We start from the raw sequence: 18,060 nt of genomic DNA on the forward strand, positions 1-18,060 counted from the left end.
ACACAACAATTGTGATGTCGCTTTAACAATTGCAATTTACTATAAATAAAGGGCCCCAACAACACCCCCTAAAAAAAAAAAAATGAATCTAGTCAAATGTGTCTACTGTTTCTTATTACAAGATTATAATTTAAATCATATATAAGATTATTAAGTCTATTTCTAGACATATTTTGTTTTTTATTTCTTTCTAGAAATTAATGCTGCAAATTAGCAAAATAATCCGCCAACAGAACAAGCTACATGTGTTATTTAAGGTCAAGAAAGCTGGTAGTTTCCTGAACTATACACTGTCCCCTGTACAAGGAACAAAATAATCTGCCAATAGAACCACCTTAGAAATAGTAAAATATGTCTAGGAATAGGATTAATAATTTTTATTTTGTGTATTGTTATCTTATAACAAGAAATGCCACTAGATTCAACATGCTTTTTTTTGCATTGAGTTCGTAGAGATTTGAGATGTGGTTGCTGTGAAAGAACTCGAGTGTCCGGCACAGAGCGCTGACCTCAACCCCACTAAACACTTTTAGGAAGAATAGGAATGCTGACTGCAGTCCAAACCTCCTCGGTCGCCATCAGTACCTGACCTTATTAATGCTCCTGTGGCTTAAATCCCCACAGCCTCGCTCCAAAATCCAGTGGAAAGTCTTCCCAGAAGAGAAGAGGCTGTTATAGAAGCAAATGGGAGATTAAACCTAGCCAAATTTAGCCAACATGATAGAAATAACAGAATTAAACACCAGTGCTGAACAGAGAACAGTTGAGTGAAGAGATGGAGCTGAGGGTTATATTTAAATGCCACAAGTGTCTTTTACTTCAGGTGATGAAACAGACTGACGTGGATGATGATGATAATCGAAGTGACAAAACATTTCACATTAAAATTTAGTAATGTTTTTTTTTCTTAACCCATTAGGTTATAAGCATAGAGGGAGTGGCATGCTGTCTTCTGGGGGTAACCTTTAAAAACACAATACTTCTGGTCTTCTTTTATTTAATATCATGAAAGCCAGTGGATTTCCAAACTGTACACTCACAGCCCCCTTTTCTACTGGATACCTGTTTATTTATGTGATTATCCAATCACTTATTCATGTAGCAGCAGCAAAATAATGGAGATACAGGTCAAGCCCCAGCTAATGTTCACATCAAACAAAAAAAGTGTGATATCTATAACTTTCACTGTGGCATAGGTTAGTGCTAGGTGGCTTGAGTATTTTAGAAATTGCTGAATTCCTGGGATTTTCCCAAACAACAGTGTCTAGAGTTTATATAAAATTGTGAAAATACAAAAAAGAGATCAGAAGGGAATGGTCAGACTGGTTTAAATTCTGTAGTAACTCATATAATCACTTAACCACCATGGTGAGCAGAAAAGGATCTCGGCATGAACCAAGGATTGAACCTTGAGATTAATGAACTACAACAGCAGAAGACCACATCAGCTTCCACTCCTGTCCGCCAAGAACAAGAATCTGAAACTATCATGGGCACAGAATCACCCAAACTGGACAGCTGAAGATTTTTAAAAAAATTACCTGATCTTTTTAAAATCTGCGGCTATCCATAAGAACCTGATATGGTCTTCTGCTGTTGTAGCTCATCCACCTCAGGGTTTGATGTCTTGTGTGCTGAGATGCTTTTCTGCTCATCACGGTTGTAAAGAGCTTATTTGAGTTACAACAGACTCCCTATCAGCTCAGCTCAGCCTGCAGATCCTCCACACACACAAAGGATATTTGAAAACCCCAGCAGATCAGCAATACCTAAAAAAGCCCATATGGTACTAATATCTATTCTACATTCAGATGTTTGATGTGAACATTACCTGAGGCTCTTGACCTAGTCTGTATGATTTTATACGTTGATCAACTGCCTCATGATTGGCTGATACCAACTGGTAGTAAATATTAAAATTTGACCATGTGTTTTTCCCAGGCCACCATATGCATCCTCAAAGATCTGAAAATACATTTTCATGTAACTATTTGTATAAACAGCTGAAAAGGAACCGATCATTCATTCTGTAGACAGCAACCTACAGGTTTATCAGCCACTTAAGCTTTATGAGGTGTTAATTTGGGCTATAACACATTACTCACAAGAGTGTGACTCTGAGTCGTTCCTTTTTTGCCTTATTCTTTCCTCTGTGTAACACACATTTGAAGACAGACCAGGTTTTATGTTGTTCTTGTTTATCATCAAAGCATTGCACCCTTTTTATATATCTCAATAAAATAACTACTGGAGCTCGTTACTTGCTCGTTTTACACTTCAAAAGCCAATATATGCAAAGCACCAATTTGCATAGAATTATTCAAATGTTCATTAACATTGTGTACAACTGCATTTTGTGAACCTCTGCTATTATGAATATTTCATTTCCTGTAGTCATCTAGGCCCGAAAATGATCATGAAGCGCTCTCGACTTTCTTGCATATTTGTCGTCTTTTGAGACGTTCCTTCACTCGAAGAAGTCGGTTCAGGAAAACAACCAACATGTGAATAATTGCTTTGCTCTTGTTTTGTTCTTGTTCTGCAAATTATAGCAAAACCACACAGAGAAACAAACAGATTGCCATGGGAAGAAAGAAATTCAACATGGATCCCAAAAAGGCAAGTCTTAATAAATTAACACTAAATCTTGATGTTGTTCATATTAAAATTGACCTGATTTTCTATTTTTTAACACATAGGCACTAGACTAATCAGATTTTAGTGGGTCACAGGAATATTAGTCACAGTAACAGATCCAGGATTATCTGCAGTTAATAACGTAGTGTAGGTTGTGGAGAGATTTGGTACATAACATGCATGTTTAACTTTTAGGGGATCCAGTTTCTCTTGGAGAATGACCTCCTGCAGCATACTCCTGAAGATATAGCCCAGTTCCTGTACAAAGGGGAGGGTCTAAACAAAACAGTCATTGGGGATTACTTAGGGGAACGGTAAGACCTCGATTCATTTTTGTCTGTCCCCCCTGGCAAAGCTGGGCGCCTGGTGCTTCTGAGCATGGCATAAATCCTCCGGAAATTGATGGTCTGGGTTTATTGTGTGGAACGGCCACAAAACTGTGCGGCAATAAAAACAAAAAAAGTGGCTGGGGCCACATGTGTTTCTTATCTCTCCAAAGTAAATGAGACACCTCTAGGGACGTGCCTGTCAAAACAACCAGCATTCAAAGCTGCATAACTTAGTATAACTTAAGTCTGAATATTATCCTGTGCAGTGGTTTGGCTCTGAGCCATCGTAAATTCTCTGATCTCTAAAACAATAACTTGTGCAGTTCAGAAGCACCATTGGTGGGATCTTGGCACTCATGCTTTTCTGTCTTTATTTTGAGAGTTTTATTTTATTTTATTTATTTTTTACAGGGATGACTTCAACATTAAAGTGCTCCAGGCTTTCGTGGAGCTCCATGAGTTCGCAGACCTCAATCTTGTCCAGGCGTTAAGGTGGGTTGGTTTATAAGTTTGAGCATCGCCTGAAGGGTCATTCAAGGTTTTAAAATGTTCCAGTGACCTCATAAATGTGCACTGATAACAAGACATTTGGTCCACAGCACTGGTTATATTATTGTTCTACCAATTTAAGAGCCAGTGATCAGAGACGACGAGACTCTGAGATGCTGAGAGTGACTATTACTGCAAGAGACTGATGTGGATAGCACTAATAATTAGTTAGAGAAAACACGTTTCTCTTTGTAAACTCAGAATTCTTTACAATTTGGAATACCTTTGTTTTTCCATAAAGAGATTAGGTTATAAAAGCGGCTGTAGAAGGCTTCCAGTGGAATTTATTTCAATCTTTAAATGTTACAAAATTCCTCCTTTCTCAATTTGACTTATAACTGATAGTGTTTCAGAGTATTTTGTACTGGTTTTTGTCTTATAGGTACTTCTACAAAGCTATATACAGTATAAACCTGGATAAAACCCCAAAAAGTAGTAAAGTAGAGATTCTGATTAAAATTTTATATTCACTTCATGGAAAATGATCTTAAGTGATGATTCAAATTCATGAATAATTTCTATTGATTGTTCAGTTAAATGCTTTCTAGTACCATAGATGTCCTGCCCCTGAAGGCATGTCTAGCACTACAGTAGGAGCTTTTTTAGCAGTAAACATGTTTTTTCTGTGTGTTTTGGCTATGTACCTTCCAGCACACTGTTCCTTTCACTTAGTTGAGAAATGAATGGTTGTAGTTTATTCATTGTGAAGAAATTTGTACAAAATCGATTGGTGCTTTTTTTTGAGAGGTGTTTTTGCAGCTTTGGTTCTCTTCAATGCTGGAATGTTTCTTGCCATAAGATGGAGGCTGAGACAGATGGAATTGCAGATAAGGCGGTTTTAATAAACTATAGCAGACAAAAAAAACTTGGAATCAAAGGGACAGGTCCAAGTCAGGTGACTGTCAAAAAAACTAAGCTAGGGAAAAACATAGGGACTGAAGGCAAAAACAGGGTCAAACCAGCAAACATTTACACAAAGGATTGACTATTGACAGAACACATTCGAAGCTGAACGTCTACTTTGCAATTTACTTCGAATGTGTTGTTCTCCGTATTTCACTAGCTTGCTAAGCTTCTGTCAGATTTGTTTAGATTTAGCGGGCTGTGGCATTCAAAAAGATAGAACTTTGACTTTCTGCTACAGAAGAAAACACATCAACATACAGATTTCCAACCAGTAAAAAATGTCCACATTTGACCAGGTGAAGGCATCGAGGCATTATAGTGGGTTGGTGGTGCTCATACTCATCACCTGAGGGTTATTTCTTAGAACGTCCTCCTCACATTGTTATTGATGCTCTGGGTCTTTGGTTGAACCGCCCACACACTCTTTCTGTGCAGGCAATTTCTGTGGAGCTTCAGGCTGCCGGGAGAGGCGCAGAAGATCGATAGGATGATGGAGGCCTTCGCATCGCGGTACTGTCAGTGCAACCCAGGAGTCTTCCAATCCACAGGTCAGACTGGTGCTCTCCTTCTTATTGCGATAACAATCAGAGCAACGTCATCTCTTGTCTCTCCTTCACTGAACTCTATTGATCACAGGGACTACAGATTTTGTGCTACCTTGTATTTAATTTGAAGCATAACGAAAGCCACATGGTTTCATGCACAGCGTGCCACTCACTGTTTGTCAGCTGGTTCATCAGCAGAGCCAGACTCTAATTACCTTACTGAGCGTCTGTGAAAATTAAATTAGTCTCTGGTCAATCTCTGTGTGCAAACACTTGCTCATGCTCCGGATCAATAGAAAGAGACGTGATTAGCAAGGGAAATGTATGAAAGATTCATGGTATGACCCTTCAACTACTGCAAGGTCACAGTTTATTGTGTATCAGTCTTTGCCTAGGTGTACAGACTTACATTTTAAAGGCTTTTTTCTTTTTTTCATAACTCAAAAACTCTCAAGGATCCCCCACTGTGGCAGCCATTTGGAGCACATTAGAGCATCGTTTCTGAAAGCTGAAGCCAGTGTTTTATTATCTAACATTCGCTGACACTCATGTAAACAAATCCATGTATTTCAAATTATTACTGAATAAGCACATTAAGCAAATTCAGATTCAAGGCCTTGATGCTCATGTATTAGACATTGCCTGGAACAGCAGCCCGCAATACCTCAATACTCTCCTTGAGTCTTATGTTCACTCTCACTTTACATCTGCTTACAACAGACGCCTGATATTGTCTGCTCAGCGAGGTATGAGGTTCCTTTTCAAAACCTTCAAACTGACTGTCCTTTAGCAGTGGAATGAACTTCCAACCTCAATCTGGATAGCAGAATCCATCACTATCTTCAGAAAATGATTAAAGGCCCACCTCTTGCGTGAAGACTAACCCCTAACTTGCCCCCACTCAAAAACAAACAAAAGGCATTTACACCTCTACTCTGTGGCTCCTCTAGCACTCAGTTAAAAATCTTGAAAGGTATCACTACTTATATTACCCTCTGCTTGATATATCGCTTTTGTCTTTCCTTTGAATGTCGGTTTGGATAAAAGCGACTGCTTAATGAATACATTTAAATTAAGCAGCATTAACCTCCTCACAATGCTACTAGATTCAATGTTGGATTGTGGTACACTTAGCTTTCCTCAGATCTGCTAAAAACACTAATTGGCTCACTATCACAACACTGTAATTAGGGTGTGTTTGATGTGAATTAGACAGCTATGAGGGTGTGTTGTAAGTATATGACATGTAAATACAGGATTAGAAGGTGGGAGCTTGAATCTACACAGCTGAAGCTGATTCATTCATTTAAAATTTTTTTAATGTTGTACAATGTTCATGAATCTAATTCATATTTGTGATGTGCTTAATGTGTGCTTGCATTTATTCAGCTGTTATATACTGTAAGTGGCATTCTGTTCCACATTTCTCCAGACACTTGTTATGTCCTGTCCTTTGCTATCATCATGCTGAACACCAGCCTTCACAACCCCAACGTCAGGGACAAGCCCGCTGTGGAGCGCTTCATCTCCATGAACAGGGGAATCAATGAGGGAGGAGATCTCCCAGAGGAGCTGCTCAGGGTACTGACATTTATTATAAAGCATTTCTCTGACAACTAACAATGCTACTTCTAACTCCAAATGTAGAAAGATAGTCTCTTAAAGTTTTTAATCATCACTTTCTTGTTTAATTATGATCCTGTTCATCATTAAGGGGAGTTCACCTGAGTTTTGGTGAAGTCATGACTTGCTGCTAGATAGGAGTGTCTCCAGGATTTCACAAAGATCTTTTGTGATTGTTGCAGCCAGAAATGCTTGATTTTGCTGCAGCATTTTCCAAAATTTGTGTCAGTTTTTTGTGCTTTTTTTTTTTTTTTTTGCAGAAAACTATTTCAATTGGCAGACATGAATATGAAGACATATGTAATAGCTTTCTATGATCGCTGTACTTACGTTTGACACACGTGAATCATAGAAAGCTTTGGCTGAATGCGTGTTGTGTTGACATCCCAAATCTGATCTAATTTTGAAAAATGGCAAGCTCCTCTGAATAACCTGCAGTTTGCTTGATATGCATCCATTTCTGAGATTGAAAAATTGTAAAATCCTGGAGTGACTGGATCACAGCAGCAATCTATAACAACCACCTTCTTCACAGAATACTAGAAATCTCTATTCCCTAGCAAAAAATCTTTAGAAAGTTTCACAGAAAGCTGTGAGATGGACTCACCTGTGTAGGCATCACACAGAACTTTTATATAGAGATCTGGATTGTATAACACAAAAAAACACTTACAGATGGCAGGACAATCTTAAAATAAATAAACCTGCAACAATCAGACAAAAATCAACGGCAGAAATTGATTGAACTGGTGTTATGACGAAAAAAAGTTAATCTAGAAGTTTATTCACTTAAGACTACTACTACTACTACACATGGAGAAAAGTATACTGTGTATACTTACAATTTACTAAGTATACGTAAGTAACTTATGGGCATAAAATATTAGTTAACTTTTATATGTACTGCTCAGTTCAGTTAAGAAATTGTTCTTTTTCAGAGTAAAATGTTTTTAAGTAAATTTGTATTAAGTGACCATTAATTAACCTTTTTAATTTGAGCTAGTTGTAACCCAGTGTACAGTATACTGTACTTATAATACAATTTAAATTGTCTTTAAGCATGCTAATTAAATAAATTGTGGAAAAAAGACCAAATCTTTGGATTTCATAAACCATTTCATAAGGGGCAAGTTAAACCTTGTCTACCCATCAGCTACACCCAGCTCAGACCCATCTGCTTATTCTCCTCTAATCTCTTATCAACAAGGTGTTTCAACCTGCAGATCCTCTGCACACAGGGTGTTTTTTGTTTTCTTGCATCATTCTATGCAAAATCTAGTGAACGTAGTGTGTGAAATTACCAGGAAATCAGCAGTTTCTGAAATACTGTCTGGTTCCAGTAATCATGCCTCTGCTGAAGTCACAGAGATCACACTTTTTCCCCGGTCTGATTTCTGCTTGATGTGAACATTGTCTGATTTTATGCATTATGCTCCAGTGTGCTAGTAGTATTTAAGAACACAAAATAAAAGCTCTAGGATACTTCTTGTCCCATTTGAGCCTGAAGCAAGTACAAAACTACTTTACAAAATTTATCTATAGATGAAGTATCCTATACTATACTCCAGTCTCACTATTTAGGTTAATAATCAGCATGTGATTACAGTATATTAGATTATATCATGAAAACGTGCAGATTTTTCAAATATTTTTCAATATCCCTTACCAAGGAGTAAAGAATTAAACATAACAGAGCATAAACATGCTAACTCATCAAATGGTAGTAACATTAACATTTACAGTGGGTATATAAAAGAATCACCCTTTGCCTTCATTTCAGGCTGCAAAGCAACAAAATGTGATTATTTTGAAGGGAGATGTATATATTTATACACTGTATACATGTGCTTTGCTTTTTATGCCTTATAAGAAGCCAAAGATTTTGAAAAGCTACCTGAGGTTTTTAGGCTGGATGATCTTTTAGACTTTTACTTAGAAACTTCACCTCATCCTGAACTTGCTGAATGCTTCAATCCGCTTTCTATTAGAGTGCAAGTCCGAACCAGCATCACAATCCTGTCATGATTAATGCACCAGTGGCCATAGGAGGGCGATGAATATTTCAAAGATGTACTTGTCCTTCTGGCTTTCTGTATGTGCTAAAGTGTCGCCTAATGTGTCTCTCTTTTTTTCTTCCCTCTCCTGCTCCTGATCAGAACTTGTATGAGAGCATTAAAAGTGAGCCTTTTAAGATCCCGGAGGATGATGGCAACGACCTGACCCACACGTTTTTCAACCCCGACAGAGAAGGCTGGCTTCTTAAGCTAGGTCAGTGGATAGAGGAATCTTCTTCACACACTTATGTTTCTCAGGTCACTGAGCTCTGTATGTGGTGTTACTCTTCCATCTTCTCCATCCCCCTTTCACTCACTGTTTCGCTAACAGTGCTATCACACATCAATACTCCAGAGAAACACTGGGTTTCCTCACACAGTGAATGGTGTTAGTGAAAACTATGCAAACACCACAATTCACTGGCTCATAACCGTGCCATATTTAATCATTTGCTGATTAATAAATGGGCAATTCATCGTAAATATGACACTCTGTAGAGAAAGATGTCATGAAAGGTGAAATGCATGTATAATGTTGTTAATATTAAGATCCTCAAATTTCAATGCTTCTATATTAATCTTGACTTTTAAGGACTCTTGAGGTGTCTCACAAAACAAAGCATGTTTATACCACTGAGCTATTTTTATTCCCCAGGCGTCAGATGAAGCGCTGGGGTTTTTGACTGTTACCCTGCATTGTATTTACTCCCATGTGTTTTTAATACTTGCCCACCCCTCCTCACAACATGTCTGCAATTTTGGTCCTAGATGTGGTTGCGTGTGGCTCGTTTATTGTTAAACGTTCCTTCTTGTGTTTCTTTATTCCCTCTGCACCCCCATTCCTCCCATCCTTCTGTTGTGTGTCTGCCTGTCTCTTCTCAAGGAGGTAGGTAACCTCGGAGAGCACTGCCGCTCCATCCCAACTGTCCTTCCTCCTCTCCTCATTTCACCTCCTCCCTTGATCCTTGCATCCCCTTGTCATTTCGAAGCTATCTGCATCTCCTCACAGTGGCAATTTAAACCCAGTACCTGTTCTCTAATTGGCTGCTGAGGAGAGACAAGGTCAGGGGTCACATTGCTGTTTGTCAGCCTGGTTGAGCCTTACACTTTTGGATTATTGCCTGGCCTGGAAACACACACACACACACATTCCTCCTGCAGTATGCAAGCTCTCTGCAGACTCATATACATGCCAGCAGCTCCGGAGTGCAGAGTTATTACTCTCTCACCCTAATCTCCCTTAGGTGGTAAGGAAAGAGAAGTTATATTCCTACTTTACAGAGATCTATTACAGTTACCTAAAAATAGCACGTGGAGAACATAACAGAGAGAATGCTCATACTTTAACATCTGAGGTGGGCAGTGCATTTTAATACACAAATATTTTATTATTTTGTAATGGCTGGTGCATAATTGTAGTACTTCCTAAGAGGAATCCTGATGTTATATAAGAGCTTGAAACCAAAAGTACAAATCTAATTTAGAATATCACATAGTCCCATTCCAGCATATTAACAGTTGGGGAAATTTGAGCATACAAATGTTATACATGTAATAAAATGTAATACAAAAGGTTTGGTATATTAGGCAGCAACTGTTAGTTCTCAAATTTGGTGTGTTGGAAGCAGGAGAAATGGGCAAGTGTATGGATATGAATGACTCTGACAAGAGCCAAAATGTGATGGTTAGACGACTGGGTCAGAGCATCTCCAAAACAGCAGGTCATGTGGGGTGTTCCCGGTATACACTGGTCAGTACCAACCAAAAGTGAACCAGGGTCATGGGTCATTGATGCACATGGAGAGCAATGGCTGGTCCTTCTGGTCTGATCCCACAGAAAAGCTAGCATAGCAGAAACTGCTGAAAAATTTCATGCTTGCTATGAGAGAAAAGAACACACAGTTTGCTGTGTGTATGGGGGCAGGATAATGCATTCTGCTACACTATAAAAAAAAATGGTTCTTAAATGGTTGGAGGAACATGACAGTTCAAGCTATTGACATGGCCACCAAATTTCCCAGATCTCAATCTGTGAGCAACTGTGGGATGTGCTGGACAACCAAGTTAGATCCATGGAGGCCTCAACACATGACTGGCAGACACCACAACACACCTTTAGAGGTCTTGTGGACTCCATTTTAATGTTATGGCTGATCTGTGTATTTAAAAACACTAATTTGTAAATAGTTAGTGGACGTTTTGCTGAAGAATAAATGCGGAAATGACATTACGTGCAATATTTTAAATGCTAACTATCCTATATTGAAATGGTGTGATATCCATAAGAGTCGTAAGAGTTTATGAACGGATTTATGGTTAACCTCTAAGAGAAGGAAATATGCTGGGGGGTCTTTAATGTGGTGTAATCAAGTCAAATATTTCCACTGCAATAAAACACTCCTCCTGTGTGGTGACACACGTGTTTATGTGTTTGACAGATGTGATACGCCACCCCGAAGCTGATTATTTCCCAATAACAGCACATCCTTAAGTGTTTTTTTCCTCATACAGCACAGCATTTTGTTTTACTATTGAACAATCTGTCGTGCTTTGAACTGGTTATGCTTCATGTCATGGAATGTCCATGAGACAAGTTAGTTCCTGTAAACAGTCCCTCACTCCCTTACCAACCTCTCTTTTTCTCTCTCTCTTAAAATAAATAAGAGACTCCTTCCCATAAGGGATATAAATATAATGGGAATATAAATATCTATATATCTTTATATGGAAAAATCTTCACTATTTCAATGATTAGTTAAATAATACAGTTCATTAATTATTAGCCTTGGATTATGTAAAGCTCTTAGAATTGGAGAATTAGAATAAGTGCCTTAAAATAAACCTGAGATTTGAATATAATATAGAAACTTCATCACAACCTTTTGACCAGTCAGCTTTAACAGCACTGTGGTATGAAGAAATTATAGAAAACATACAGCAAAAGCTTTTCTCTGTGTCAGCTCAGTATTTCAGCCTGTAGCTCAATTGTAACAGCTACAGAAGTTCTTTCTATTCACTAAACCAAGAAATTATGCTGTTCTGTATTAAATAAAAGTGGTTGTGGCCTTGACGTTCATATCTGACTCCCTGTACCCACCTGCATAGGTGGAAAAGCTAACTGCTACAGATACCGTTTAGAGCTTTTCACACAGTGCGGGTTAAACCCCACTTTTTACCCCAGGCAGAGGGCCGTTTCACACTTGTAATTTATCTGCTCTGAAGCGGGGTTAGCGGTGCATTTACACTGTTAACCCCGTATTGCAGTGCTGTGTGAAAACAAAAGGTGTTCGAATGCTACAACTGGATTGTTGCTTAGCAACAAGACTATAATTTAAAGCGTATGCATGCTGTATTTATTCAGTCAAGGTTGTTGACAGCACAAATATTGAAATAAGAACATTAACCCAGGGTTTAGGAATGTATGGTGTGAAACATCAGATTATGAATACCTATGATTAACTGTTAACCCTGGGTGAAGTATGAGCAGTGTGAAACATGAAACAGTATAACCCAGGATTCTGTTTACCTGGAGTTTACAGAGAGCCAACATGTGAAAAACCCTTTTTTAGCCCCAGCACTTATGTAACTTGCATACCAGGTCAGTGCTGCATTAAATATTCTCTTTTTTTTTCTTTTTTGAAGCCCAAGTGACGGAAACATCCCAAATTCATTATTGTAAACATGCAAGACCGAAAAGACATGAGGCACGCAACACTTCATGCTAAAATCCTGTTTGTTAAACCTTTTTGCAAGTGTTAACAAATTTACACATGAGAACTTTAAATAAAGCAGTATTCAGGTCACGTGTGTTAAAAAAGCAAGTACAGTATAGTTTTAGCCTTTAGCTTCACACCTGGAAAATAAATTCAACCATCTTGAGTTCCCTGCCCTGTTTCTATGCCCTGTGGGTATATGAACCAGCCAAATCCCGCACGTGAGCATGTATTACCCAACATTGCGCACCGTATTACTTAAGTGTGTCATATTAGCCCTCAGGCATCTTCTCTTCCCAGATCCCTGAGTTCTGTACTGGGAAACTTCACCTCCATAACAAAGATCAACATTTATGCATTAAAGGAATACGTCTGCCAAAAATAAACAACAACAACAAAAAACCCAACAACCTGGCATTGCTAAAAAGAAATTGAATTTAGCCAGGTATATTTAGAGTTGAGCTGACATTATTTGTATTCCTTTAATGCGTAACCATATTTTGGATTTGCTTCCACCCCAACGCTGCATTGCTGCTTTGTCCGTCGTCACTATTAGCAACTCGGCACATGTTATGAGAAAACGTTGCAGATTGCTTTTCCCGTAACAGATTAAGCTCTGTACACTCCCAGGATTCATGACGCACTCAGCAAGGGTTCTCCACATGACTCAGGCTAATATGCACCAGCAATGCCTCGGTTATGAGCACGAATGTAGGGATTTACTCCTGACACGAATAACAGACATGATATGGGGAGAAGTGTGATCCTTGTACAGTACACAGGAAGTGAAATAAAGTTCATGAAAGCAGGATGAAACTGGATTACTTGCTTTTGTGTCTAAGTTGTATTATAGTTTCCAGATAATGGTGATGAATAATAATTGTTAACAGCTATAACAGATGCTGTTTTTATTTGTCCTTCCAATACAGACAAAGGCATCGTAAACTGAAAGTGTATTAGGAGAAAGAAACACTGGAGACGGATAAAAATCCGCATGCTAGTGCAGTGGGTGTTAAAAGGATTTCCCCAGTTACATGAACAACCTCATTCATTTGCCCCAGGGTTCCTTTGCCCTGACCTGTGGCACAGACCTTTTCTCTTTTTTTTCCATGTCATCTGAACGCCTGAGCGCACAACACTGCCCACTGTTCCAATTCAGTGGACCTCTTTCATACTTGTGACAATTATTGTCTTTGTGACCAGTACTTGCCAGATATTCCTGCAGCTCTAGCCGGAGGTCTCTTAGCAGATTTTGTCCTGTCCTTACGTCAGTTCTCAAGGATTGTCCTGTTCTTGGTGATGTCACTGCGGTCTTCACTTGTTGATCATGGCAAGAAGATGTCAAGAAAAGAGGTTTTTTTTATTTGGGGTTAATCAGAATCACTACACTGATGTCAGATGTATGATAAATACTTCTGAATGCGATTGGTTCATTTCAAGCACAGCTACATCCCCATTATAAGAAGGTGTATTCACTTATACACTAAGGATATTGGAAGGTTTTTTTTTCTTTACTAAAACTAAAATTTTTGTTCTTTATTTGAATTTTGCTGCTTGCTGCCTCACATTAACAGTGGAAAACGATCTGATGATTCATCTTGCTTTCGTATTTTTCCTAATACTAAATCCTGCCATTTTAACAGGCGTGTGTAGACATATTATCAAAATTCACAATCATGTGTACTTCATGTGCCGTGTGACGGACTGAAATCTCAATCCTACCTTCCGCTAGTGTTCCTGCAGTAGTCCCTGGATCCACTGCAACTCTAATGAGGATAAAGCCATTACTGAGGAATGAATGAATCATGTGTTAATTGCTTTGCTGCTTTACTTATTACGAATTACTTGTTAACGTTAACTAATATAACTTTATGAAATAACTGGGAGACACAACATTCCTGATAATCCTTCTTAACGTTTTACAAATTCCCATCTCTCTCTCTCTCTCTCTCTCTCTCTCTCTCTCTCTCCACTAATGGTGAATGTTAACACCTTCCACTTCATTATATTATTTATTTCAAATGTAAATTTACATTTATTTTTTCTCTGGAACCAGTAACAGTAATTCCTTGTACAAAACCAGGTTCTGGTTTCAGCATCCCCGACCTGAATGCCCCGACCATACATCACAGACAAACAGCTGAGGAACATTTCTAGATTCGTTTGTGTGGCCAGTGGTTCGATTCCAATGTATTCTCAGATGTGTATTCTTCCATACACACTCCTTTACCTGAGGATTGAAAGTGTTTTACTGTAGCTTAAAGGACATACAAATTAAGTCTGGTTTTAGGACCAAATTGTCAGAGAAGTGAATTCAGTTCTGTTCTAAATTGAGTTGTAAATAATCTTTTAGAAAGTCCAGGCACACAAGCAAGAATAAACAACCAAAATCTACCGAAATGTGTGTTTTATTGCACAGGAACTTTCAATAAACTCATGGGTTAAATGACAGGCGTAAAAATATTTGCCTTGTTATGGACCACTGACGCTGATCATAGATCATTTTGTTGCCTTCTCGGATCAGGTGTGTATATTTGACTGTGGTTAGTGATGTCACAATCCTGTGCTTTTTTTCCTGCAGGAGGAAGAGTCAAAACCTGGAAAAGGCGGTGGTTCATTTTAACCGACAACTGCCTGTACTACTTTGAGTACACAACGGTTCGTAGGTTTCCTTTTCAGTATGTGTTTGTGTTGCGTGGTGTTTGTTTAGTCTCTTTCAAAAGTGGTCAGTTTTTGAGTCAGTTGTGGTAGAATTTTCTAGTGACTGTGTATTGTGGTCTGTATGCATCACAGGACAAGGAGCCACGGGGAATCATCCCTCTGGAGAACCTTAGTATTAGAGAGGTGGATGAGCCCAGGAAGCCTGTGAGTGTCATTTATTATCTCCAGATTTGCCCTAGACCAACAGACAAGCAAGATGTGAACTTTTAATTGCACGGCATCATGCTTTTTTGCTGTGACACAAATATTTTGAGAAAAAAATGTTGAGGCTAGAAATATTTTTGATGACATCCTCCACCTAAAATGAGACCAAAGTGCATTCTGGTTACTTGAGTTTGAAAACATTCTTGCATAACTAATATCTATGTAACTAATACATAGCACTGAAGACCTTTCTTTTCTATCCAGAACTGCTTCGAGCTCTACAACCCCAGCCACAAGGGTCAGGTGATCAAAGCGTGTAAGACGGAGGCTGATGGCCGGGTGGTGGAAGGGAACCATGTGGTCTACAGGATATCGGCCCCCACACCAGAGGAGAAAGAGGAGTGGATTAAGTCTATAAAGTAAGAACCCCTGTAACATGACCAGTTTTCCTCTTTAAAACGATGAAGAAGCATGTCATTTATATTAATGTGTGGAGTGGCAGTTGACTGACACATCGAAGGGATTGCCAATGTATATGATCATGCTGTTTTTTATAGCGAGGAAAAAATGTAGTCTTGCCTCAACACACCCCCCCCCTCCACCACGCCATACTTGTCATGGGTTTTTCCTGCCAGAATCCGTGAGGGGATTAGTCAGTGCATACAGCATCATGGTGGAGACCAGCAGCCCCAGTTCTCACACGCCATCCATGTCAACTAATCTATCTGCTAATGCTAATGAAATTCAATGCAGTATTTTTTCTCTAGCAGAGGAGTAGCTCATCTTAACAGGATTTTTGGGCCATGAAAACTGGAGCGCTCTTTGTAGGCCATAAACCTGCTGTTCAGGCCAGTTTAAGTGCGTCAGGGTGCTTTCTGTTTAATACCAGAGAAAAAACCAGAGACCAGAGAAAAAACTCAGATGAATTGATTTCTACTTGAAGCAACCAGAGGGGCGGTAGGTTAACTACAGAAACCATAGAAACGTAACTAGGTCACTGAACAAACCTTTCTCTCTTTCTATCAAGTTAAAGCCGGGGTTTGTAGAAATGTGCTCGCATTTCCATATCAAAGATGCTGAAAGTCTCTGCTTCCCCTCCATCTTTGCCCATAATTGATGGCTTCCCTTTTCATCTGTTTCCTCAGAGCCAGCATCAGCAGGGACCCCTTCTACGACATGCTGGCTACCAGGAAACGCCGCATTGCCAACAAAAAGTGATGAGTGCCTCGTTGCCATGTGTGAGGCCTTGTGACATCATCAACGCAGGACCTTGTCACGGTGGCCGATTCTTCACAATTTAAGCCCATTATCCCTTATTTCGCTCTGATTTCCTTCCATCTACGAGAGCGCAACGCAACCGCTGGTGCTTTCCCTGCGCTTGCATGGATGTCAGCGCGCACACATGGACAGCGCACATGAGAGACCAGAAGATTACGGATTGATGGGATTCCACCGTGAAATCCCAGTGTGTTCAGACCTCAGTCTATCCCCAGTCACTAAAGCAACACTTTGCTCATGTGATTAATAAGAACAGAAAGCTGGAGCCGGTTAGGATTATGGAAGTGAACAGGCATGCAGTAACTGTTATATTTATTATTAAGCAAATTTAAACTCTTAACGTAAGGTGTTTCTTTAATGACCAATGAGAGTTACTGCGTACTCCAATCATCACTTTATATTCTGCATTGTCATTTCACTGCAGCTCTAAATGACATAGACTATTATCTCACTATGGTGCTGAACGAGTTTGTGTCTGTGCAGTTTGTCAAGAGTAACAGCATAAAAAGCTATATAAATGTGGGAATGCAATTTAACATTATGTGGCAGTCTTAAGTCAGCTGGACTGATTTCTTTAATTTGTTGACCGAGTGCTAGAAGAAATACAGGTATGTTTTTGTGTCATTTTTTTGTTTTCTTTGTAAATGGGCTGGTGCCAGTGAGTTTAAGTTTTCTGTTTAGTCCTTAGGAATGAGCATTAAGAGGGACCACAGGGTTAAGACCCCCGTAAAGAAATGTATGACTGAAGATATTACGACACAAATCTAACACAGTCTGTTTTATGAAGGTTTCTATTGGTTTCACCTCCAGGGGCCTTGAGCCACATGCATCGCTCTACTCAGTGTACAAGAGCTGCTCTGGGATCAGTCTTTACTCTTGTTTATGATTATATGTACAAGAATGATCCTAGATCAGTTCTTTCCTCTGAGACTCTTGATGTAGAAGTTTGACAATATATTGATGTGTTGTGAATCTTTATCCCTGTTAAAAGCTACAATTTTGCTTGCATTTATGTTCCCTTTTCAAACATAAGTGAATATCTTTTTATATTTATTTTCTGTGTGAAACGTTTGACCTGTAATTGCTGATACGATGGACTTAAGTTATGTGTAAATACTGTAAACAGTTGTCTTCTTTGTGTATGTATGAGTTACTGCATATAAATCACAACAGCTATAGTTTGGGAAACTCCTTTTGGCAGCTTTATACTGCCGTCATGTCATGTGATTTAGAATTATTATTATTATTATTATTATTATTATTAAATGTTGATTTATATGTATTTGTAAAATAAGAGCTCTAGCCCAGGGTGGAATATTATCTTCAGCTGCCCTGTGAAGCTATACATTAATTTTTATATGACTGTAAAAGCTATTGGTCATTACCATAAAACATTCATAAAGCTTTAACCCTGAACCTGATGGAGTGTCCATATTTATTTTGCACTTAGTCAACATCTCTATTCTTATGAGGGGAGGAACCTATAGAAGATAGTAGTAGAACAGTCCTGACATATGTATAGAATTTAAAAAAATACAGAATGAAGCAGATTCAGACAGTG

General features: G+C 38.9%; 1 protein-coding gene across 2 annotated transcripts in view; it reads left to right on the forward strand.

The window, feature by feature from the left end:
* cyth3b (cytohesin 3b) overlaps nt 1-17,933 on the forward strand; it is a 37,651-nt gene extending 19,718 nt beyond the window's left edge. The window contains exons 4-13 of one of the 2 annotated variants that reach the window (XM_058412791.1): nt 2,553-2,619; nt 2,833-2,951; nt 3,378-3,458; nt 4,857-4,969; nt 6,399-6,547; nt 8,746-8,857; nt 14,938-15,014; nt 15,150-15,221; nt 15,486-15,640; nt 16,367-17,932. In XM_058412791.1, the coding sequence (XP_058268774.1) occupies nt 2,553-2,619; nt 2,833-2,951; nt 3,378-3,458; nt 4,857-4,969; nt 6,399-6,547; nt 8,746-8,857; nt 14,938-15,014; nt 15,150-15,221; nt 15,486-15,640; nt 16,367-16,439 (1,018 nt within the window). In that variant the 3' untranslated portion in view covers nt 16,440-17,932. Of the gene's footprint in view, nt 1-2,552; nt 2,620-2,832; nt 2,952-3,377; nt 3,459-4,856; nt 4,970-6,398; nt 6,548-8,745; nt 8,858-14,937; nt 15,015-15,149; nt 15,222-15,485; nt 15,641-16,366 lie in introns of both variants that reach the window. The other variant, XM_058412782.1, reaches the window with a different exon arrangement.
* Nucleotides 17,934-18,060: the final 127 nt, after the last annotated feature.

Source organism: Hemibagrus wyckioides, linkage group LG02 (assembly GCF_019097595.1).
Source record: "Hemibagrus wyckioides isolate EC202008001 linkage group LG02, SWU_Hwy_1.0, whole genome shotgun sequence".
NCBI lineage: Eukaryota > Metazoa > Chordata > Actinopteri > Siluriformes > Bagridae > Hemibagrus > Hemibagrus wyckioides.